The 25,602-nt window shown below is 39.0% G+C and overlaps 1 protein-coding gene across 6 annotated transcripts in view; it reads right to left on the bottom strand.

The window, feature by feature from the left end:
- Positions 1 to 25,602, bottom strand: part of nolo (no long nerve cord) — a 74,521-nt gene that overhangs the window by 23,926 nt on the left and 24,993 nt on the right. For 5 of the 6 annotated variants that reach the window (XM_064698158.1, XM_064698160.1, XM_064698157.1 and 2 more), the window contains exons 3-11: positions 18,202 to 18,312; positions 17,770 to 18,104; positions 16,202 to 16,370; positions 12,851 to 12,995; positions 7,269 to 7,398; positions 5,330 to 5,432; positions 4,966 to 5,061; positions 2,192 to 2,389; positions 1,829 to 2,127 (exon numbers count right to left, since the gene is read on the bottom strand). In XM_064698158.1, the coding sequence (XP_064554228.1) occupies positions 1,829 to 2,127; positions 2,192 to 2,389; positions 4,966 to 5,061; positions 5,330 to 5,432; positions 7,269 to 7,398; positions 12,851 to 12,995; positions 16,202 to 16,370; positions 17,770 to 18,104; positions 18,202 to 18,312 (1,586 nt within the window). The remainder of the gene's footprint in view (positions 1 to 1,828; positions 2,128 to 2,191; positions 2,390 to 4,965; positions 5,062 to 5,329; positions 5,433 to 7,268; positions 7,399 to 12,850; positions 12,996 to 16,201; positions 16,371 to 17,769; positions 18,105 to 18,201; positions 18,313 to 25,602) is intronic. The other variant, XM_064698161.1, reaches the window with a different exon arrangement.

The raw sequence follows: 25,602 nt of genomic DNA, 5'->3' as shown, positions 1-25,602 counted from the left end.
TTAATACAAACATTTATCTAACGACTTATTTTTACTAATTTCATATTGAACTATCGGTGCTGTTTTTCTCGGACTAAGCATATTGATTACAATTGGCTGATAAGACGATATAGCTTGTCATTTCCTACTTGGGTATTCGATTGAGCATTAGTTTGCCCGCTAAAATATGTCAGCTTGTTTTGGGGAAGTTCCCAAGAAGTACCGGAAATGTATGCCAGTCGATAGAGCACTTAAACTGGCAACGCCTTCCAACACTGCTAAATACCAAGTCGCTGTTGTTTACACTGACTAATTTCCTTGAATACCATAGTCACCAAAATTAGAGAAAAAATTGTGCTCATATAAATTACAAGCCTAATTGGTGCAACAGACCAAAGATTAAACACTCTTTAGAGGCAAGCCGAATATTTTGTGCCGCTGATAGGCTTTTATATTATATATACATATATATATATAAAGTATATACATATATATATATATAAGAACATATTTTATTTATTTAGTACTTGGTACTTAGAAAACTGCTCCAAACTTTATTACTATAGTTTTCCATACATGACATTCTATAACTAATCTTTAATACTCTTCGTTAGGGTATAACGAGAAGAGCATTAATGTAGAGCATGGTGAGTGCGCAGCCCAATCAGAGTTGTAATTTATTACTTGGTATACGAGTATTCCCCACATACCAATTAACAGTTAAAAGCATTTGATTTAGCTAGCTCCAAACGATTTCATTAGGTGTTCCCCATTCGCAGTATAGGCGCCTAATTAAAGTGTTGGTTTATAGTATATACGCTACATCAGCCGTCTCTACACCCCACATCCCGCATCCCACCTTACAGCCGATTGGACAGCTTATCGCGGCTACTTTATCGCTTTCCAATAAACATCAACAAAGCAGCAGCAACGGCAGCAGAGGCAGCACTTTAATTGTCATTAGGCGCACTTTACTGTACTTACAAGCAACTCGAGCAGTTTCATGTTGATGATGTCGTTGTCGATAGCCTTAATTTTAGGTGTCGACACGGCTCAAGGACATTATGAGAAGGCACATTGCGTGGCCACAGTCAATCTAATTGCTGTGTGCGTGCGTGTGTGCTGCTTCTAAGTTCTTGTAAGCCAAGTACTTAAGCTGAAATCGTGAGCAGAGGGCACTAAGCAAAACTCCAAAGGGATCTGCCGTAGTGAGGGACACAGAGAACTTGTGCCACAGTTCAAATATGTCAAGTGAGTCCTGGCTGGAGGTCTGAGTCTGAGTAATGACAGATTATTAACCACTTAGACAGCCAGCTGCATCTAGGCAACGGCTTGGCTGGGGCAACAAAGTATTGCCTCGTTATAGAAAATATCAGAGATTGTATGCTTGTCAGCTTTAATTTTTATAATCATTCATATAATAGAAATATTTAACTTCCTGAAAAAACAGCTTTAATTTAATGTTTTATTCCTTTCCGTACTCTACTTCTTCCAATCTATAAATTATTATTGAGTCCTATGTCTCGGTCTGTCACTTTATGTCACCTGATTTTCATCTCTAAAAAAACGATCAAAGTGGGCAACCAAATTAAAAAGAGAGAAATAAAGAAGTTATAGACATAACAAGTAAATCTGATTCAGACCTGAACGCATATTTACAAATATTCCTCTGAAAAATATCGCCTTTCTATACGATTCTCATAATTTCAAATCACATTTACAAAGTGTTGTTTCAGTTATAAAATCAGATGGATTTTTGTGATCACAACCTCACTTTTATACAGGAGTTAAGACTCACATTAAAGCAAATCATTTCCCGTAAACCAACATTTTTTCTTTTCCCACTCACCTTGGATCCAGTGACGGTACATCCGTTCCACCACTTGCACCTGCCCTTGCATTATTATGATTCTTGCTTGAGCTGCCACTCATCAGTCGCATGGTGCGCGGCTCCTCAGGCGTCTCGTGATGCAATCGACTTTGTGTGTGATGCGCATAGCGGAGCGGTTGATCGGCATAGGAGAGGCCCTCGCCATCATCCGTATCCTGCCCAGATTCCATATCGTCCACATCTTCAACTTCTTCATCCGCATCCTCGTCGTCGTCATCATCATCAAGATCCGAGCTGTCCATATGCCGCTCGGAGCGCTGTAAATAGAGATTATCGTAAGGCTTTGGACTAATCCCTGCAATTGGCATGCCACACGCTCACCTCATTCAAAGAGCGACTGCTGCCGACAATGATGGTGCCGCCGCCCTTATTTGGACCACCATCGCAATGGATGCCCGTCGAACACTGCTGCATGCTGCCCGGCTTGGTGAGGGGATCACATTTGGCACTCAGGCTTCCATCTGTCGATTTGCACTCCACGCCGCGCATTTGAATGCCCTGTCCGCACGAAACGGAGCACTGTGAAGGAGAGGCAGGGAGATAGAGAGTACATCCATAAGCATTATAAATTATTGCAATATGTTTTACTGAGGGCGCCATAAAAATTCATTTGTTTGCGCAAAAGATGACGACGCGCGAGATGACGAAGTGCTGTCGTGAGAAGTGAAAGTAAAAGTGGCCTCTGCTTGAAACAAAACGCGAATGCTAAAGAGAATTTCGGGGGCAGGGGCATGGTCAGACAACCTTTTTACATCCTGTTCCACCTCCTGCTTGGCACGTGCACGCGCCCACGCATACAAATGCAAATTTTTTCATATTTTCATATTGTTTGCGTTTTGTCAGTTGCCGGTTCCACGCGGCGTATGTGTAACGTTCCTTTCAAGTGGCTTACCCCATTGTTTATCAGCGCCCCATCGCTTTTCATTGCTTTTATGCATTTCATGCGTTCCACACGCCCGCAACTTTTGCCAATTTTCTGCTTATTTTAACGGAGCTTAATTTTTGTGGCATGCACATATACACATGTATGTGTGTGTGTGTAAATGTATGTGTTTGGGCATACTTATTTTATTAATGTACAAAAACATTAAAATGTGCTTTTTAATAGGCTTTGCGGGGGTGTTGAGTTGACTTTATATACTTTCTTCCTCTCTCTTTCTCTTTCTATCCCTCAACGGATATTATAATTTCTTACTGAATATGGCTAACATTTTCTGCAATCTAATCCAGAAAATTTCTAAATTAAATATTGGATTTATTAAAAACTTTTGCTGAAAACTCTGTATTTAGGGATAAATTAACAAGCATTTTTGTTAATATTTCGATTTTAGAAAACATATTTCATCAAAAGAATTTTCATTGATTTTTCAGTAAGGTTTAGTTTTCTTACAGAAAATATACTGAGATCGAAACATCCACTTCTTACTCAACATATTTATCAGAAAGGTTATTTAATATTCGGTGTTCTGAACGCGACTGTATTATTTAATTTAATCCTCAGAATGCTCTGAGTGCTTGCCATTAACATGCAAGCCGTTAAAATTTTTTCGAAAAGTTTCATTTTTTTTCCCTTCTGTTTTTTAGTTCATAAAGTTCTTGATAGGCTGAAGTTGAGCTCATTATTTTTCAACATTGTAATCCACTTTGTATTAAGAGCTATAAAAGTGACTTGGTTGTACGTCAAGCGGAAAGGGGGAAGCACACATAAAATCAGGAGCCAGCCCCACTATTCCATATGCCCTTAACCTACCACACGAAGAAAAAAGGAAGGGAAGTTCTTTTAAGCAACATTCAGCGAAAACAAAATAAATAAAATTCAAACTCAAGACAATTCAATTAAGCAACACATAAACTTGACACCCTGCGCAAGCCTCTTAGGAACAATCCCAACCCTAACCCCAACCCTTAAGACCTTTCCGCACATATAGAAATCGAGTCTCACATTAATAAACTTGCACTTTAAATGAACAGCAGCGAAGTGAACTCGATAAGGCGCAAATGTGGTGGAAGAGGGGGTATGGCCAGAACAGTCGCTTGGAAGAGGGGTTGACGCGTTACTTGTGGCCAGACAAACTTAAGCAGGGGCATACGGCAACAACGGCCGCCAAGTTGATTAAGTTGTATGGCTATAACCGGGAAGAGGCTTCAGTCTCGAGTCTAGCGGCTTATTACGAGCCAGCAAGCAAAGTAAATTGCAAAAAACACCACGAGCAAAACCGTAAAACTAACGCGCCGAAACGTATACACCCTTATATATTTAATATATTTTTCTATATATTCCTTTAATTAAATTCCAGTTCATTTCTAAAGAGGCGTCCGCAAAGTACATTACCTTTTAACGTACATGAAGTTTTAAAGATGGGCTAATATTTATTTTGAGCTCTTATTAAGAGTCAATCTAAGAATTTGATATATTTAATGTTATTCAGCTATTATCTACAATAATAGTGATAAAAATATAATCATACCATTCTAAAACTAAATAGAAAATTTAAGTCGATAAACATGGTCAAGAAAATCTCTAGAGACTGAAATACATAATCTGCAGGATCTGATGAATCTTGAATCTTAAACATGGTCAAGAAAATCTCTAGAGACTGAAATACATAATCTGCAGGATCTGATGAATCTTAAAAGACCAAGACATATTTTTAATATTTAATAATATTACTTATTTTTTTGATTTAAAGTTGAATATAAGAAGAATGTGGAAAATCTAAAAGCGAGCCATTGGTTCGATTTTTCAAAGAAAAATTTACTTCTAATTTTGGCAAAGAGAAGTACGCCCTTTTTAAGCTTTTAGATACGAAATCAGTAGGCTTTCAAGTGTGCTATTTTTTCTAAGGCCCTCAGTAAGAGTATACGAAACAAGTAGCTGTCTACACATTTAGCTAAGTACACACTGTGGCCAGACATGGCCTCTCGTCAACGTCTCCGTCTGCGTCCCTCTTTCTACTCCTTCAACTACGTCTACGTCATGGTCTTCGTCAGGTCTGTGTTGCCGGCAAAAAGTGCATGATTATTACACGAGTAGTTGTTATTGTTGTTGTTGTTGTTGTTGTTGTTGTTGTTGCTGTTGTTGTTGTAGTACTTACACCGGTCCAGTCCTCCACCTCCCAGTGCGGGCACTCCTCGATAATGCAGGTCTCCTGTGTTGGCGGCTTTGGAGTGCGGCACATAATATCTGCAACCTGTTACCAAAAGGGCCAACCATGAAAGCGAGCCAGAAAAGTGAAGAACAGACAAAATATAAAAAAAATATGTAAAGAGGGAGAGTGTGAGAAAACATGGTAATAATATGTCTGGTATGGGTGTGTGTGTGTGTGTCAGTCGAGTCGCCACTTTGTATGCAAAATTAGCAGCGTTTAAAAGTGGGCGGCACTCTGGTAATAGCCACTTTCGTTCAACTATTTCGGCCAAAGTACCAAACCCCTTTCACTGGCCCGCCCCCGCACTTACCCGCGTTTTGATGCCGTTGTCCTCCTCGGCGCAGACAACCATTCGCTCACGGTAGCCGTGCCCACAGAGGCGACTGCAAGTGCTCCAGTCGTCGGTTATCCAACTGCGGAAGAGGCGGACAAGTGGTTAGAGTATCCAACTACAGCATAGAGGCCACTTGCGCGGCCGTTTTGCTGAATTAGTTCAACTAAATTGTTTCCAAAACAAGCTGCCCGTTGACCGCCCCTGCGGTTGGCCTCCAAAAGAGAAAAGAAAACTTAAAAAAAAAAGAGTCCACGCCCCTTTCGAAATGGTGTTGGACACTAAAGTGCATGGCGTTTAATGCAGACAGATTATTTAGTTGGATGAATCACTTTGTGCATTTGATGAGGTCAGCTCAGTGGAAGAGCGAGTTAAGCAAAGATTAAGCTATCAGTAAATGAAGACAACTTTCTAAACTGGGTTTCGTTTGCAAATTTCTAATGTGTCTAGAAGTATTTCATAAGTATTAAGGTAGTTGTACGTATTTCCAAATTTCTATTGTATCTAGTATTGCTAAAGTCTTTCTAAATCTCATATCAAAGTTTTTAACAAATATTGAATATTCCTTTTAATTAAAACAGAATAAAATTTGTGAGTTATGTTTTAGAAGTAAGGGCCCCATTCTCAGGTTAATTGTCAATTCTGTATTCTATTCAATAATATGAAAAATATATAAAAGGCGATAACAATTTCTTGTATGGAATTTGGTTTCCAATTATCCTTCTCACTATACCTGATAATTTAAAAAAATGATAGTCAACGTGTTTAATATCTATATTTCATTTAGAAACAACGTCAATTTTTAAAGACTATAATCTTAAAATGTTGCCTTCAAGCTTGTCCCTCACGCTCAGGCCCAACCAGACATTGCAAAGATAACACAATCTTAGTTAAAACAAGAACTATACTGTCTAGACTTCAACTTTAATCGTTTTCTATCTTAACGTTACTTCGAATTTGGCAACCCTGAGCATTTCCCCCATACGATACAACTCAATTGCAAGGATCATGCATTACACTCTTAACAACTATCATAAGTCTCTGGCAAGCACAATGGTCCTCCAAATATCGCCTGACAGCCAGGCGTTACCCCAACCAGCTATTAGCAACTCCCCAATGTTGCAGCAAGCGTTGCCAAAACAGAAACCTCAAGACAGCCAAAATCACAGGCAATAATTGATGTCCCAACCGACGGCGGCCCAAAGCCGCGAACAGCAATAAACAGACGAAACGGCAAAGAGCAACAAAGGCAAGCAAAAAAATAAAGAGGCTTCAATGATCGACTACCAGTTGCCCTGTATGTGTGTTGTAAACTCTGATGATCATAACTAAAGAATATACCATCATATACAGAATATACAGAAACAAGATACCAATTTTACGTGACTTGGCTTCTATATTTTCCGACTTCACATGATCAGACAAAGAGTTGAGCTACCTCTTAGTAATGTTGTGCAGTTTCTTATAGCCCTTTTGAGGTCCACTTTTTTGATTACAGGGTATAGAGAGTATAAAGGAAAACCAACAATGGACAACCGCACAGAACGGAGATTAGAATTTGAGGCGCTGGGCGCGAGACACTCACAAAATTGGCGTAAACTTTCAGTTTGGTTTCGGAAAATGTCACAAAACGATAAATAAGTGTGGGGGGGGGGGGGTTCTGTGCATTGGAGTCTAAACAGGACAGACAGCGTGAAGGAGCCCGCAGCCAGGCAGCGGCAGAGTCGCAGTGCCGGGCGATAATAGAGCCCGAGTAGGCAATCAAAACGTGCGCACGATAACCAAACGCCATTTAAATTGATAGCTGGGCAGGTGGACTAAGGCAATTGGGAGATGTAGGTAGTGATGGACTGGGAGGCTGGGAGGCTTGTAGGAGGTTGCCTAGGGAGTTTTGGGCAACTGTCAGAGCAGTACTTACCGCGGCGGACAGCTGTGTGTATTACATGGCACCACCGATGAGTCCGGGCGATTAGCAGCGTTGCAGAGCGCGTTATCGACTTCAGCGCCAGTTAGACGATTTCTGCATTCAGGACGAGACATTTTGTAACCTAAAGCATAAAAGAAACAGAGAAAAGAGGAATGAAAAGCAAGAAGAAAACTATAGTACTGGCAAAGGCTAAAAATTCGAAATGCCATTTTGCAGCCAGACTACCATTGCTGCATTTTAAAATCAATAATAGTCTGAAACGGCTTTCAGTGGGTTGGATGGGTTTTTGCTGTGCAACTTTAATGTCACTTAGGCACTTAAGACAGTCACGGACACGGCGACAGCACGTTTAGGGGTAGGGGTTATCCAAACGGAAAGTCTTAACCCTCATGCAATGTTTCCCAAATGTGCGACAAGAAAATTTATAAATATATTGTATTACTTTAAAAATGCTCTTAAATTTACCATATACATTTAGACAAAATATTAAATTATGAAATTGTTAAATTAAGGTTTATTAGATAGGAGTGAGATGCAGTTGTCTTTTCAATACAAAGCTATTGATCTGCTTTTAGTAATTGGGTTGTCGTCATTTCATATAAAGTGTATACTTTAAAAAAATTATAATATTATAAGTGGCGATTTCAGATACAGTTTTCCATTTCGGGAATGCAGAAAATATAAAATAATTATTACAAAATAAGTTTCGTCTATATTTTAAGGCTTGTGTTAAGATGGCTTTAAATAAATTGCCAATTAAATGGAATTTTGGTAATGGGTATTTTTAAAAAAATAATATTGATATTTTATTTTTTGTATATTATTCGATGATACTTTAAATGTTGCTGTTTTCCTTTTGAAGACAATAGTAATAATCAAAATAAATTGTAGGCCTTGCATAGTCATAATAGAAATATTTATCCAATTCGCTTAGGATCTTTATAATATATGTATTTTCTATTTATCGATCAATGTCTTGACTGGGAAATTGATTTTACGTTAAAGAATACAAATCCCATTAAACTTGTAATGTTCTCCAGCTAACGCTGGAACTGAATGGGTTAAAGTTAGCTAACAGATGTGAGTTTGCCGCTAAGCCAAACGGCAGCAAAAATGGGCTGGGCGGTCTCAACTTCTCTTTTCTTCTTATTGTAGCCCAAAAAGCACGACCGGAAATTGGCAGAGCAAACACAGAAGCTGCATCAAAGAGGGAGATAGAGGTTAGTGGAGGTGCTTCAGCAAAAATAGTCGCACAATGCATAATGCCATAACGATCTGTCAGTTTGAAAAATAGTTGGAAGCTGGTCTCGAATTCGATTGTAAATAGTCCACCCGGAGCGCAGATGGGACGCCGATTTTCAGCTATTGAATTTCGTTTATAAGCTTCATTGTGTTCGCTCAGGCAACGTCATCGTTATCCTTATCCTTAGACTGAGGCTATCCCCTCGCCCGAGACCACCTCCTAACATCATCATAGACGTCAGCTGGCGCCTCTGCTGCTGCTGCTGCGTATTCATGACACAATTGGCTTAAGGCAATTGGTAATATCCTCTCTTGGCATTTATGTCAATTGTTGTAACGCAAAAAGTCGACTTCATGTTCACGTGAACGATAGAGAGACAGAGCGAGAAAGCAAGAGAGAGATAGAAAAATAGAGAGAGCAAGAAAGACTAGCTGAGGCATGTGTTGCATAGCTTTTGGCTCAGCATGTTTCGGGGGGCATACGGGCGTCATGCAGCAGCGTCATGGGGTTCGATGAGTGGATTTATAAAGCTCACTGCACCCAGCATGTTGTCCATATTAAGCTCCAAGCAGCAAAGGGGATCCTTCCTGTCATTAATATTGATGATAATTTATAACGCAGCGGAAATGTTAATGTTTACTGCAGACTTTCTCAGAGATGTGACATATATGTAGCAGGTGCAGTAAGTCAACAGACAATTTATGGTCATGGGAATTTTCTACTATTCCACTATTTAGTTGCACTCTTTATTTATCAACTAAAGCTAGCAAATGTTGAGCTCGACGAAAGCAGCGATAAATAAACTGTTGAAAAGTGGGATGACTCTGTCTAGTTAGGATTAGTTTTTATTGTTTCAAATGAATCAGACTGGCAGCATGCTGTACTCAGATATGGCTAAGACAATACAAACCACATTTAAGGAAGAACTAGTGCTAATATATTTGATAACATTATTCGCTCTTGTGTTGGAGCCCTTGATATAATATGTAGCACTTCTGGGGTGATGTTTATCAAATTTTAAAAATTTTTATAGGCACAAATTATAAAATAAAGCTGACAGCCTTTAATTGAAAAATATTGGAAACTGCTTAAAGAACGCTCATATTTTGAGTTTAGTTCTCAAATTAGGAAGATATAGATCTTATACAACACTGAACTGTACGGAAAATAAATAAAGCTCAGTAATAAAAGCGAGCTTTGATTTAATTTTAACCTTCTTTTTAAGACGAGCAGGGAATTTCATTTGAATAACAGCTATAATAAAAAGTCTAATTAGCCAACAAAGCCCAAAGGCTACGAATCAGAAAGAGAGGCAGACTTAGGAATATATACACTCTTTGGAGTAAGAGATGTCTGCTTCAATAGGTTACAAACTTGCTCACATACTTGTAGTACTCTCTGCAAGGATAGATTACTATCTGTCAATTAGACCAGAGATTAATATCCCGAAGTTTAGGCTTTATTATTCCTTTCCAAATTTTCCTCAATCCATACAAAGCTCTACTAAATACGATTGCTAGTCCAAACGCTTTGATATACTTTTACTACAATTACGGAGACCGCGCAGCAATTTCATTCTAGCTTCTCAATTCTCAGCTGGATAGCTATTTAACCTATATATTCATAAAAGCGATCATTAAGTGCCCTCAATTTGGTGCAGTTTTCCATTAAATCGAGAAAAAAAGAATACCAAATAAGTTGGATATCAATTTGAACTGAGTCACGTGCGGCCCCGGTTGAGAGGAGGAATGCAGAGTACACCAAATATGTATAATTCGGCATAATTGATTACCTGTAATGTATGCAATTATGTGTGCCGGTGACGTCGATAAGTGAGTAAAATAAATGACAAGTAGAGACAAAAACACGAGAAATGGACAGTCGACAGTAGTTTTATGCATGTAGCTGGTCAACTCATATGCTGGGACGTTAATTTGGGTGCCCCCTGTGGATAGACGCTCGAACCACCGCACCACAGACCACGGACTGCACTTGACATTTAAGTGACATGTGAGGCGGACAGACGCTGAAATGTAATTAAGGCAGCGAACGGAAGGCAGTGTTGGTGGGGGTGCAGGGCAACACCTACTTGAAGGTAGCTAAACGATATTGCAATTAAAATTGAAAAACAAATTGATTTTGCCATTTGCAAGAGACGGCCAGGATAATGACTAAGTAAACTGGCGTTGCCCAGTGCTGTTGTATTGTCGGAAATTAACAAGTCCTGGCAAGTTGTTGTTGTTGTTGTTGTTGTTGCTGTTGCCGTTGCTGTTAATATTGGGGCAACGGTCCCCACCACCTCACCCCACAGCACTCCACAAAAACTGACATTTATCAAGCGACAAACCGATTATTACCGTTCGGCATTTTTGACGGCCTAATGGCCGAAAAAGCTAGCGCAAAGTTGATTAAAAATTCATGAGGCCAAAAAAAAAAATTAATAAAATATATTTTGTGACTGTAGCTCAAAGTTTGCTCTCTAACCCCAGAACAGAAGCCGGATTCGGAGCATTGGTAATATTTGTTTCGGTTTAACGCCATCGCCAACGTCATCATCAGCAGCTTTTGCGGGCCCGAAAAACTTGTCGATTTAAAATTCGGTTTGAATCGATTTCTCTTTTAAGATTAATTACTATTCATATTTCGTTTAGGTGGCAATTTGTGTTTGGTTTTGTATACCCTGTTCACAGCAAATGGCTGCAAAAGGGGTATCAACTGGACGTGCAGACAACAGACAACAAAGCTCTGAGTACTTAAAATATAAATAAATAAAATATAAATGTCGAAAGAGTATTTTCAAAGTTATAATTTTTGTATATTTCTATTTGATTAGGGTCTAAAGGAGATATTTTTTTGCAACTCCATGAAATAATTTTGATCATGCGGCCTTTTCACTTTTAGTAATTGTTGATCGTAAAATGTGCAAGACTTTTAGTTACAAACACGATCATGAATCGAATTTGATATCAAGCCTCTATTCTTTATAATATAAATAATATAAAAATATTACATAAAATAAAATGGAATTTTAAAATTTCATTATTAGAAGAAAAGTTAAGGCATTGTTAAGGGGTATCTAGTAGTCTTACAGACGATCAAAGTGTTCGAACTTTGTTTTTAATTCAATTAGTGACTGCGATTAGTCGCTTCTGCGGCCACTTCCAAGGAACAAATTAATATTTAATGCTCTTTTGGGCAGCTTAATTCATAAATGTGCTTATATCTATATAAGAAATGTTACATTTATCACGGCCGTAGAGCTAACTTTTTAGTTGCATTTAACGTAATTTGAACCCAAGAATTCATTGTGTACTTTACTTTTACTTATTTTTCCTTAAATAAAGAGGAGAAGACAAATTAAAAATTAGTCTTCTCGATTTAAATTTGATTTTAATTCTTGCATATAATTTAGACTTTGAAGTGTTCTGGTCTGGACTTTTCACACTTATTATCTGTGTCAAAGTTCTCCAAATTAACATTTAATTGCTATATTGTGACTTATTTTAATTAATCACATTTTACCACAACAATAGTTGTTGCTGCGGACTCAGTTCTCAAACGTAATGAACTTTCATCTGAAACAGGTAATTGGCATTCAGTAGAACACTAACTTATGTTACCTCATGTTGCCCATCATGTTGCCTGCACACACACTTATGAACTTTGTGAACTGAATCCGAAAACTTCTGGCTTCTGGGTTGGCTTACTTTCAGCTGCTGCATGCATGCAAACCAATTTATGAACCCCACATAATAGGTAGAAAACTGAAGTTAACCTTAGGCTTTGGGTAACAACAAAGTTGGATCGCAGCACCGAGACGTTGCCGAATGAAAGAGTCGGCTAATCGACAAACTTTAGTTGCAAATATATTATTTCGACAGGACTATTAATCATAGTAGGGCAAAATATTATAAAAAAATAAAAAATAAAACAATAAAGAAACTTTAAGCATTTAGCCAGGAAAATTGGTGCACAGTTTTCAACAGCAGCAGCACGAAGGCACAACTGCCACTCGATTACCATGCAAACATTCAATCGAAACAAATTCCAATTCAATGAAAATAAATGAGCACGACAAATAACTGCTTGCACCCCACACACCCACACACACACATATCACCCTGGGAGGAAGGCACGTAGAAAAATTTGACAGCATTTTTCGCGTAAGGGAAAAGATTACAAACGGCAGCGAGGCACGCCAATGCCTGCGGCAGTGTTCTTGACATATTCCACTTGTTTATTTACACTAGGGACTAGCCGAGGACTCAAACCGTCTCACAACTAGCTAAGTACATGCATAAGGACTAGGGACTACAGACTAAGGACTTACCGCCGCCGCAGGTGACGGAGCATTGCGACATCGGTGCCATCTCCCAGTAATAGAGCGGTTGCGAACAGGAGTTGCCATCGCCCCCGCATACGCCGCAGCCGTCGATTTTCTTCGTTGAGCCTATTTTCAAATCGCAGCCAACGCGCTGAAAAGAGAAACATTGAGCCAAATATACAAAAAGAACAGTTAATACAAGAGCAGCCCAACAAGAACCATAAATAGTTATCTTAGGGATGTATAAATCTAGATACCCTTCCAAATTTTATATTAACGTACAATATCTCAACATTTGCCGTTTGTTTTCATGGGGTTATTATTCCTTATATTTATCAAATTTCTTATTAATCAATATATACCAACTGCAATTAAATATAAAGCAGTTAAAATAGAAAGGCATATAGACAGCACGTTATTGTCAAGGAGTTACAAAAGTCTATACCAAATCAAAAGACCCTGTGTAAGTGTATTGAAACGATAGAAAAGCAAATAAAAAACAAAATTGCTTCGTAAATAAGTGTAAATCAACTGTTAGCGGTATCATATCGTAACCTATTGCCAAACAAGCACACACACACAAATAAACAGCAAGCGTAATAAATAAAATATGGAAATCAATGAGAATTCGTTGCATAAGCCCAGGCGCTGGCACACAGCTACTCGAATCTACTTATGATGTATCTATGAGGATGTGTGTGAGCATGTATGTGTTTACTCGTCCTATGTATCAGTGATTGATATGTAGCTGGTGGCTCATGGCACTTGCGACAGTTTACAGTTGCCCTGTTCGAAGGTTGCGTATTGAACTCGAAGGCTCTAACGCATTGCCAAATAAATGTTGTTTCAGATGGCATGTGGTTTGACATGTGGAAGCGATTGAGGAGTTAAAAGGTGCCCATTTATATGCCTACAGAAATGGATTGAGATATATACATTATATGTTGTTGATTAGCTCCACAGCAGATACAATACTATCACAATTTCATTGATCTTATGTTGGATCCCTGACCACAAAGGAACTGAAGTCTTATCAATTTTTTACCCACTCTTGCAGTTGTTAAGCTCTCTCTTTTGAATTCTGGGTTGGCAAATAAATAGCAAAGGACTTCTTAGTAATTAGTACAATTTCTAAGGCTGGTTTTAAAAAGTTAAATATGCATTCATGAAATCGAGCTGAATCAATTTCGTAGATGCTCTTGAATAATATACATACTTTCATTTAAATGTTGCCTTTTCCCCTTTTACAAATGTTTGCATACATTTATTCTACCCTATTTTTTGCATACCCAAATACAATATATACTAAAATCGAGTCACTGGCTTCCTTCCTTTTGTTTCTCTTCTTATTTGATATGTGATATTAGCCGCAAGTCAACTATTTTTTTAACCTCAACTAAAATATTACCCCAATATGACAGTTTCTTTTAAGCATTTTGGTATATAATACAGAAAGCGTCTGATTATTTAAGAAATTCCTCAACAAACAAATGACAGATGGCCATTAGAAAAGTAATCCAGTGTTCGGAGTAGCAAAATTATTAGATCCTAACCCATGTCAAGATCTCTGGTACCGGTAGAAATGTTTTGCGGTTCCACATGGGTGTGCGTGTGCGTGTGTCTGCTTTTTTGATTTTAGGTCTAAACCGCAAGACAAACAGCGCTGGCGAGAAATAAGCCCGCGGGCCGCATTAAAATCCACAAAACTGGCAACTTGCTATTTGATTTATTTGCAACGGATACAGACACATATAGGCCCACACATATATGTCTTTATACACATGCATGTGTGTGTGAGTTGGCAGCTGCTGCAGCCTCATCTTCTACGACCAACTCCCGCGTGGAGGGGCAGACAAATAAAACAGAACGTAAACCTCATGACATATTGGCGTTTATTACAACAAATTGGGGTGACGATTTGGCGGCATTACAAAGGCAGCGGCACCGCCAAACTAGGCGAAAAGTCGGATAAGGCGCAACACCAACACAAGCACACGCAAAAACACACACATACACACACTCACACAAGTGCACACTCGAAACAAATTGAACTGAAACTCTAACTCAAACAAACCATGGGTAGCTAGAGAAAGCAAGAGCGGCAGAAAGAGATAGAAAACACCAGAGAACACTGCAAGGATGAGGTCTGGTTGGGGGCGGAGTCGCAGCCGCTGCCAGTTTTAATGCGCCCACGTTTTCTTGTTGTTGTTGTTTTTTTTTTTTTGTTAGTGTTGTTTTTTGCTGCCGTCGCCAACTTCGTTTGACATTATTGTAGTTGTAAGCCTGCCAAACTGTGGCGGCAATAGCCATACATGCCGCACACGAGGCGTGCCTCAAAAGTTTGTCAAATGGCAAAATGAAAAGAAAATTTACAGATCACAATTTTACGAGACTCAACTTGAGCTGGAGATCACATTAAACCATACACGCTCCGCAAAGAAAAATGATATACATTCTCAAGCTTTAAAAATTCTATAAGTATTAGTTCACAGCTTAATAATACAGATAGAAAGTCACTAGTTTTTGAGTGTTATTGAAATAAGCACAAAAGATTGTGGAGTCGGTTGCATTTTAGCTTACATATCGTAATATTGGTTAGGTGCCTTTTTTGTCTTGCGTAAATTTTTCTATTAAACTTTTTATAATTAATATATACATTATTTCTTATTCCATTTTATATTATATATATTATATTATTTGCTATATACTCAACAAATAGTCTCGAAATATTCAAAGAATATTTCAAAAACGCATTTAGCAACTCTCGGCCGCATGTCAGAATTACGTAGCATACTTTGTAGCGCGCGTTTCATTCCTGCGTTGACGGCTGAGTTCCGTGAAGTGGCAACCAGGCAGCCGCCAGCAGCACGCTTTATTGGCATTTCAATAGTTGGCCTTTGACTGAAGTGGCAGCCGCCTTTGGTTTCCAGTACCCGCTAGCCGCGTCTACTCCCAGCTCCTATATTAAACTCCGCCAACCCGAACCCCCGTCAACATTATGATTTATTTATGCTCACGTTCATAATGATACAAAGGCGCTTGCGTTATGCAATCTGCATATATATGCATACGTAAGTACGTACAACACTGGCAAGCTGCAATGCCTTTTGTTTTTGTCGTGCTCAGGAACCACGACTACGACCACGCCTACCAGCTCTCACGCCCACCCACCTGCGCTGACAACATCGCAGTAATTTATCATCTTTTAGTTTTGGAGCGCAGCTAAGTGGAAGGGCAGCCTAACATACACACAAAGACACACACGGGAAGGAAGGAAGCTAACAAGCCTCACACGCACACCCCCTTATCGTTGCCTAAACATTATAATTACATCGATAGTCCATATAGAAAACTCACCTGACATTTGCCCTGTATGCACATATCCAAACTGCCGGAGCGACAGCGTGTGCCATCCTGCACCCGCGCCGACAACTGCACAATGACGCTCTGCTCATCGTAGTGCTCTTCGGCAGTGGCGGCTGCCGATTCCGGTGAGATGTCCTCCATAAGATGCGCCGGGTGTCCTCTGTTGGGGGAGATTGAAAAAGCAGTTAGATTCAAGTTTATCACAGGTTGATGGATAGTTATGCTTCGTTTAATGCTTTGGAAATTATTCGATTTGGGTTTATGGCTAATATTTCAAGCAGCTCTCAAGGAGTCTTGATTGATTGTGATGTAAAGCAGATTCTTAAAGGGCAGTTTCGTCGATATTCAATTTCGAAAAAAATCTCAAATTATTAAAAGTGGGAAAACTATAAATATTTGTAAATAGAAGGTTATCATAAAAAGATGTCTGATAAATTTTGGTTCCTCCTAACATTTAGTAGAACTTAAGTTTTATTTTGAATTTTCAGCTCACTAATATTATTGAAATAAGTAAAATAAAACTCGCATTTAGATTGTTTGAAAAGAACTCAGGATGGCCAAACTTCTTCTGAATCCAACTAGAAGCAGAGATATATTTTTTTTTCTTTTATTTATCGCGGCAAAGTCAAATATGTTTGTTCAGAGACTTTACGGAAATATAAGCTTCGGCTGGAATGAACGACGGGATAGTTAACAAAATATATGCAAATGGCTTTTCTAGCTTTTTCTGCTAACCAATTTCGGCAACCATTTTTTAAATGGCATCTTTATGCTTTTTGCACGAGCCTTACTTCCATTTCTTAATTCCTTTTGCCTGCTGCATTCCCTTAGCCGCTTTATTAGCTGTTTTCTGTATCATACGAAATCCCTTTGGCCAACCGCTTCATTTGCAACTAAATTGCGGAATTTTGACGCTTAGCAAATGATTTATAAAGCCCGCATATGTATGAAAATGCGAGGCGAAGCGAAATATGAAATCTAACCCAAATGGATTAACCAAAAAAAAAAAAAAACTGGGAGCCGCAAAAGCCACAAAAACCGAAACGGCTGCCACTAATTTTAGCCACAAATACAAACTGAGCTTAAAAAAGAAGGAAGAAAAAAATCAACATCAAATAAGCGAGCGTGCATGACTCCCTAGATATCCTGTAACTGTGTGCTTCATTTCTAATTGTTCTGAACATTTTAAATTTAATTTATGATAATTTATTCCTAATATAAGCTTGATATAAGTGTAATATAGCTGTGTATTTATTTTATAAAATCATAAATAGCCACAAAATATTTTTCAGCCGCTTCTTTTAGATATTTTCTGTCTAAGGGGTACCAAAAAAAATACACGCTAGCATTTTTATTGCAAAAAAGAGACAACCACTCGAGGCGGGCAGCTCCAACGCCCAACGGAAGCCATGATGAATAATGAGTGGACATCCTTGGACTGAAACTGGAACCAGCCCGTTGGCCAGATTGCCCATAAGCGCATCGGTGTAGACTTTATTTTAGTATGCAACAAGCTGTGGGGGGGTCGGGCAGCCCGAAAAACCCCGAATGCGACTCACCTGCATGTCAGAGCACACGGTTCGACATAATCGTAGTGCGGCGTCCACTTGTACAGGGTGCCATCGTAGGGGACATCGTTATAGGCGGCACACTGGTTCGCACGGAAGTCCTGCTGCTCCGGACATGGCTGCATGTTGCAGATGCGATAGCGGGCGCTCTCGCCGCGACAGCTGCCCGGTGTACTGCAGCGACGCATTTGCTGCATGATGCCGCCATCGCAGGTGCGCGAACATGTTGACCACTCCGACCAAGCTGACCACTGACCGGAGCCAGAGCCGGTGCCCGAGCTCCCAGTTGATCCAGCACCACTGTTGCCCTTTGAACGTTTCTGTTGCTGCAATCGAAGGATAAGGATTTGTGTATTGGACTTTGCTAATTGAATGGACATATGTTTGCATATATGTGTGTGTGATTAGATATTTAGTACTCACTTCCAGCTCATTTTCCAAGTCGGATGCTGTGTTCCATGTGTCGTCGAACGCTTGACTTGCATTCAATTTCTTTGCCCAAGCGGCGTGTGAAATAAGCAGGCAGAAGCTCGTCTGAAATTGAGGAAAACAAAAGTTAAACAGAGTTAAACTTAAATTCATAATTAGAATAATTCAAATATATACATTCGTAATTCGGTTTATTGAGATAATTAACTCATAGTTAAATAATACATTTTTGGAAATTATAAAAAATGTAAAAATATTTCACATTTTAAGATAAACATAAACATATTTAAGCAAATCAACTATGTAAGCTGAAATGCTCCTGATCCCTGTGACAATAACCTGCCTTTATAAAACTGCTTCTGCTGATTGATTGATTGACTGATTGACGAGTTAAGCACAGCCCAAACCGTATGAGCTAGAAAGCTCATCTTCTTACAAAAGTTACCTTTTGAAGTATAAATACACACTTAGACAGGGTTTTGGCTTTTTTCTAATTTAATTAATAAATTTATTTTCAATTTATACTTGTTCCCCTTACATTGAAAATTCTGAAGAAAACTATTTATAATTTAATAATAAACTGTAACTCCGGGCAAAGTCGGATAATACTCATAGTAGTAGGAGTGTGTGTCGTATATTTATCAGCTTGAGCTAAAATAGAAAATAAGGAAACGTAATCCTAGGGCAACAAACAATGCGTGCATGCCACCTGGCTTTATTGGCATTTGAAGTTGAGAGAAGTGAGGATGACTTTTATATTTGTATAACATTTTTTATCATCGCACGCGGCTTTCACGTTAGTCACGTTAACAATTTGCATTTTGGCCGGGACTTTGCTTTTTATATCGAGGGCGCATTAACCTTAGGACACGCGCCACGTATGCCCCCAGGCATTGAAAACAATCTCGACTGGCGTGTCAAGGGTTATGCCACGCGAATAAGGCGTTTTGATGGGCGTGGACCAAGCCGTATGTCGTGTATCTGCCATTGCTGTTGCTGCTGCTGCTGCTACTTCTGCAGTTGCTGCTTAATGTCGTGTCGTATGCCACGTGCCCCACGCCTTTTTTTGCCAACAACACGTAATCGGGGTTCAACTGGGTTAAGCGTTTTACTAAAATAGACTACCATAAGAGCAGACAGTTAGCTAAGTATTTATGTGCTAAATCTCTCTCTTTAGGCTAAGTACAGCAGATTTAATGGAACGCCTTTTTTTTGTCAGATTTAATTCTTCCTGTGTTCGCTCTATTATAACTTTACTGATTTCGAAGGACAAACAAACTTAATGCTCGAACTACTCAACTTTATTGACTTAGTTAACTTTATTAACTTGAACATTATTAGTCAAAACTTATTTAATTTTTTAAATTTAATTTCTCGAAATTTTTTTGGATATTTTTTAGGTATTTTCTTGGTTTTGGTCTTCATTTTAAATTTGCTCATAATTAAAAATGGTTTACTAATTTTTCTTAAAAATACTAAACTTGTTTCCATGTGATCTGTATTATATATCTCTGGATTATCAGTATGTTAAGAGTTTATTCACTTGAGGACTTTTATCGCTTCTCTCCTCTTCAGCTATTAACTATTATATTAATGTTGCTCTAAATCGTTGTAAAATATTCTTCCAGCTGTTAACCAGCGAAAAGCCCTAATAACCAGGCTACAAATGACCAACATTGACTAGCCAAATGGTGACTTAACAGCTTTTGTAAGCCAAGGCCTGGCACAAACACATACACGCGCAATGCCAGCATCTGATACTGTGATCCTCTTGACCAAGACACCGAACAATAAACAGCCGACATATGAAGGGCTAATCTTAAAGGCAAATCAATGGCAAATGGACCACAGCCAAGGCAAAAGCAAATGAACAGCCGCAAACATTCCACACACACTCACACGCACACATACGCACGAGTGTAATCCACATAAATTGTCTACTGCATGAAACATGATCCAACTTTACACAGCCAAATGCACCGCCCAGCAACGGGTCTAAGCTTAAGACAAAAACCATTTTATAGCAGTTTAGCTGGGAATATGTAAAAACCCATTGGAACACACACGCACACATAAGCAGCACACACACACACATTTACACACACATAGACGAGAGAGATGTACGAACTGGCAACAAGATGAAATGTCCGATAAAGCAAGTGTGGTGCAATAAAGGCTGTAAGAGAAACACACACACACACACACACACAGACACAGGGAGAGAAAGCAAGCTTAACTCTTAGCAAAATCGGCGTAAAATCTCATATGTCCATCCATGCGGTTACAAAAGCTACTAAATTACTATTTAAGTATCTATTACCACGTTTCAAGTGTCTGAGGTCCGACCCGAGCCGAGCCGAACCGGCCCAGACCCGATCTCCGCTCTGTCCCCTTAATAGAAATACTAGCCAACAACCCTGGCGACCCTTAGACAAACATTAGAAAAACAAATAACAAATAGCTAAAGACTTTGCCAGAGCCTGGCCAGGTATATGGGTACGTACAGGAAGTCGAGTGCTTCGAGGGCGGAGGGGACTAGTCGGTTTTTCTGTGGGTTGGTTCTGTGGACGCATCTATGAGCCTACTGACTTGTAAGAGGGAAAAACATTAGCAAACAGCATTGGACGAGCACATTTTATGCGAATCCGGTAATTATTTATTTATGAGTTGAAGCAGTTTCAATAACTCACTTTGCCTCATCTACCCAGCCTTCCATCCCCAACCCCAAAACCGACGGGTGGTGGTTGGAGGTGAATACTCGAACATACGTCAAATGTCGAGCTGCCTGTGTGTGTGCGTGTGTGTGTAAGTGTGCTCAACCCACAGTCCGCGTCATCATGACAGGAAGTCATTGTAGGTAGTTAGTTAATGTGCACAGTGGTGCGAAAATTATGAATTTGTTTCAGCTTTTCAGCTGAAAGGTTAATGGGCAATGCGTTATGCCTAATGGCTTCTGCTTAATGTTATAAAGCACTAAGACAGAGTATGAAAAATGGTTTGTTCCAAAAGAAGTCATATAAATCTTAAAGCACAGTGAGGCTCATGAACTGACTAGCTGAAACTTTTAACGATAAATTTAACAGACTATTTTTGTAATATTTTGAATTTGAATTTCAGAGGAGATCATTTAACATATTTAATTATTAATTTATATACTTAAAAAATTGTATTTTTAATAATTATATTTTAGATGATAATTAATAAAGCTGACAAACTGTGATCAGTGTCGATTCTGATAAGTATTATCTATGCTTCGAACCCAGAATTTCAATTTATTTTTGACTATAAGCCAAATCGTAGGGCTGGGTTGTAGGGTTGACATATGAAAAATAACTACCAGCAATTTTTAATTAAAAATTGAATTGATTTATAAACATTTTGGAAATATGTATATGACAAGCAAAGGTTTTAACCAATGACTGCTTGAGTTTGAAGCCGTGTAAATTAGTTTTTCAAATATCCGAATTAATGAGTTAAATAAAGTGTTCATAAACTCTCCAAAATAATAGTTAAGTTATTTATTTGCACTAGCCCCACCGTGCAGCGTTGTTGCCAAGGCTCAGAAAGAGACAGTAAAGTCTATTTTGAGATTCAAATGCGAGAGTAAATAGACGGGGACTAGAGCAGGCTCACATTCATTCTTGAGGCAGGCAATTTTTGCATAAATGCCAAGCGGTGGGTTAGGTCGGCATCGAAGCAGCCCAGGACTGGGATGGGGTCGGGCTTAGATGCTGCTGCTGATGATGTTGCCGAGCATAGTCAGTCCGCCAGTCAGCCGGACGATTAGACTGTCAAAGGTAAGCGGCGTAGTGCCATTTGATTGTTTAGTATTGTAACTGTATCCCTGTTTATGTGTGTGTGTGTGTGTGTGTGTGTGCAGTTGGGTAATGTGTCTGTTGCGTCACGTCAGTTATTTATTCAAAGCGACAGGCGGCACAAAACGTCAATGAGCGAAATTTTCCGTATGCGCAAAGGTTACACAGGTAGCTGCCAATGTAAGGACCCAGTGGGGGGTAGGGGTGAGGTTGGAAGGGGGTAGGCTACGACAAACTGAAACAAAGGTAGACAGCACAACAACAATTGGAAAAGCTGCGCTAAACTTTTACAAGGAGTTGCCGTAGCAACAATAAGCCCTGAGACAAGGCAGCGCGCTGGCTCGTCTGAGCCTCTGACATGACAAGGGATGGATGGATGGATAGATGGATGACTGACTGGGTTGCGCTGCTAGAGTTGGCCGGGAGGGGTTGGGGATTGAAACTGGAGTTGGGGTTGGTCGTGGGTTGAATTGATGTTACGCTTTTGTCCATATACTAACTGACTACCAGCCAGCCAGAACGTCTGCTGCTGCTGCTTATTAGTTCGTCTCTCAGTCTGTCTGTCTGTCGGGGCCTGTCTATCCATTTGACTGACATTACTTTGTCATTAATTTTCGATGGCAGCACTTAACACACATGCTGCATAGGTCAAATGTCAGTTTAGCCCTAGCATCCCTGGCTGCCCTATCTAAAAATATACCTATATCGTGTATGTATTTAAAATGGCTTAAATGACGTAAGCAGCGCGTACAAAAATAAAATTCGCACCTCTTGCACACCCCCTTTCGGCTCAACCACGCCTCCAGACACAGTCACACTCGCAGTCGCCGTCGCCGTCGCCGTCGCCGTCGCAGTTGCTGTCTAATGCCATTTAACAGCCGTAAGTGGCCAAGGGCTTAGCCGTTGTTAACTGTTTCCGGTTTGCAGCTCGTCTCGACCTACGTCGCTTTATCGCTCCGTTGCGACCGTCGCCCAACTGCTAAGGTTTCCCATTGGGTCTGACCCCCAACTTTGCATTGTAACTCGTATGTGTGTGAGTGTGTGTGTTTTTTACGGTTTTAGCCCTGTTTGCTGCCCTCAGTTGGTTTATGGTGCAACAAAGCTCGTTGGGTTAGGTTAGAGCAGCTGTTCTAGGTTGTAGCTAATGTCAAGATATTTTGCACGCACTTTATTGTGCTTTTTATGTGGAAAAGGGTACTTGTTAGCTGGCGAAAAGATACTTTATTTAAGTAATTAATCTGTTTTCACACCACTATAATAGGACCAGTTGCTCTAAGGACCTAACTAATTCTAGCTAATCAAATTGAAGTACTTGACAAATATCTTAAAATGCGACAGAAAAATATTTATTATTCTTTAGCTGTCTTTTAAGGTTAATTAGACCAGCACTTCATAATGATACCATGTAAAGCAATTTATTACTGCACACACTGTTTTCGAAAAACATATTTAAATAGAGTATTTAGAATACGACAAAAATATTTAAGTATTTCTAATATATAGGTTGTGTGGGCCAGTTCTGCAATTCGCTTTCGACTACATAAAGCAAATAATTAAAGCACACTTTTGGGATTCATATAAGATTTTCAACTATCTGCAAAATTTGGTGGCTTCGGAGAGTACAACTTTTGATATTCTACGTTATAGAATATTAATCGACAAGCCAATATATTGATCTTGAATTCAAATTTTATCGATGCCAACATTTGCATTTAGACTATATTTTAAGAACAAATACTATTTTGTCACGGAATATGTAAAAATAATAATAATAAATTCTCACCAATCCCACATAATTTTATGTTTAAGGTATATACGCTCCCTATAATAATTAATAAAATAAATAAACAAACAAATAAGTAAATCACAACCACATAAATGTGACGGCTGCAGGCTTTGAATAGATTCTAATACAACTTATTATTTGAGCACATATAAACAATTTGTTGGTTTTTCCGAATATCTAAAACACATTTTTCAAAATCATTAACAAAATAATTTTAAAATTTAACTATGTTGTTCTAGCTCTACAGAAACTATCGACATTATATATTAACACCCTATAGACAAATGTTTCCCTCTACTTAAAACTGCAAAACTCAAGAGCACATTTAAAATATTTCTATGCATGACTCATGCATATTTGGTAGCCAAAACAAACGGCCATAACCCCAGCCTGAACTTTATGTAGTTAAGAACAAATAAAATGTATACATAAAGCAGCGCATATTTATTTGATGCCAAAAACTTTGTCAATAAATATCATCGATAGCAAGCCAAAGGCGCAAGTAATCAATTGGCATGTGGCGGGTACCACGAGGGGTACGGGAAACACAAAACGGGAACGCTGACTGACAATAACAAAGATGGGGCTGAAAGTCTTTAAAAAAAAAAAACAGAAGAAAGCCATGGGCTGTCGTGCTGCTTTGCATGTCCTGCAGTCATTAACTCAAAAATGGAATCGGAATGAAATTGAAATAAAATGCACGAATTTCACAGGATAGTTAAGGAAGGCAACAGAAACGGAGTCGATGGCAGCATGAAGATAGGCAGACAAGTGCGATGAGACGAATTTCTGTCGCCCGAGCTGGTCTCATAGCCCAAACGACCCCACGAATGGATTACAAAAAGAGTGTTACAAATTCGAGTACATAAAAAAAGGGAGTGTGAAGCGGGGCAGGCGGCAGTGGGGCGAAAAGAGGGAAGCAGCATTTGTTGTTCTTGTATTTGGAACGTGCTATTTGGCCAAAGGACAAACATTTCAAGTGGCAACTGGCAAAATGACGTGCTCCCAAACCAATGGAACTACAGGGTGGCGTACGAGCGGAAACACTTGGTGTGTTTTTTGGAGTTGGTGTGAGAGAGCACGTGAAATTAAGTTTTCATGTAGACTATTTGAATTTATTAATGGCTCGTTGAACAGCGATATGAAATGCTTAAACTCTCTTGAAAATTCGCGATTAGCATCAATTCAAACGTTCGCTGGAATTTAAAATGTTAAATTTAATAATTGATTTGTAGATGGCTTTAACACAAATTAGACTTGCTTTACCTATTAGGAAACGATTTACTTGTAAGCCTTTAAAATTAAATTCCCCTCTTTAAATACCAGTCAGTCTTATATTTTTAGAAATTTATGTTAGGCATAATGGGATTCAAATATTGCTTTAAAATTAACATGTATATGTACAAAAATGAACATACATATAAAAAGAAATATATCTTTGCCTTTTTTATTTTTTACATTTTTATATTTGTTCTTCGTTACACTGGCTTGAAAACTCTCTCATTAACCCATCTGCTATATAATTGCCAACGTAACCACTCGCTTTTTCATATCTTAATCGTTCTTCTTCCCTTAACAACATGGCCTTTCTATGCGATTTTCATGATTTTCAAGTAATGTGCAAAATATTGTATATTCACCGTTTGTAGGTACACTGTGAACTGTTTTCAATTGAGAATTGGTTCTGCTGAGTTCATGTAGATGACACGAAATGAAAAGAGCACTCTCACTTTTCCTTGGCATATGATGTACCATATTTTGCAATTTTTAGTCCAGGAGTGTCCTTTCTCACAA

This window comes from Drosophila montana, unplaced genomic scaffold (assembly GCF_035044405.1).
Source record: "Drosophila montana isolate Dmon_TW-CO22-7 unplaced genomic scaffold, ASM3504440v1 contig_402_1, whole genome shotgun sequence".
NCBI classification, from domain to species: Eukaryota; Metazoa; Arthropoda; class Insecta; order Diptera; family Drosophilidae; genus Drosophila; species Drosophila montana.
This window is presented reverse-complemented; position numbering and strand designations above follow the sequence as displayed.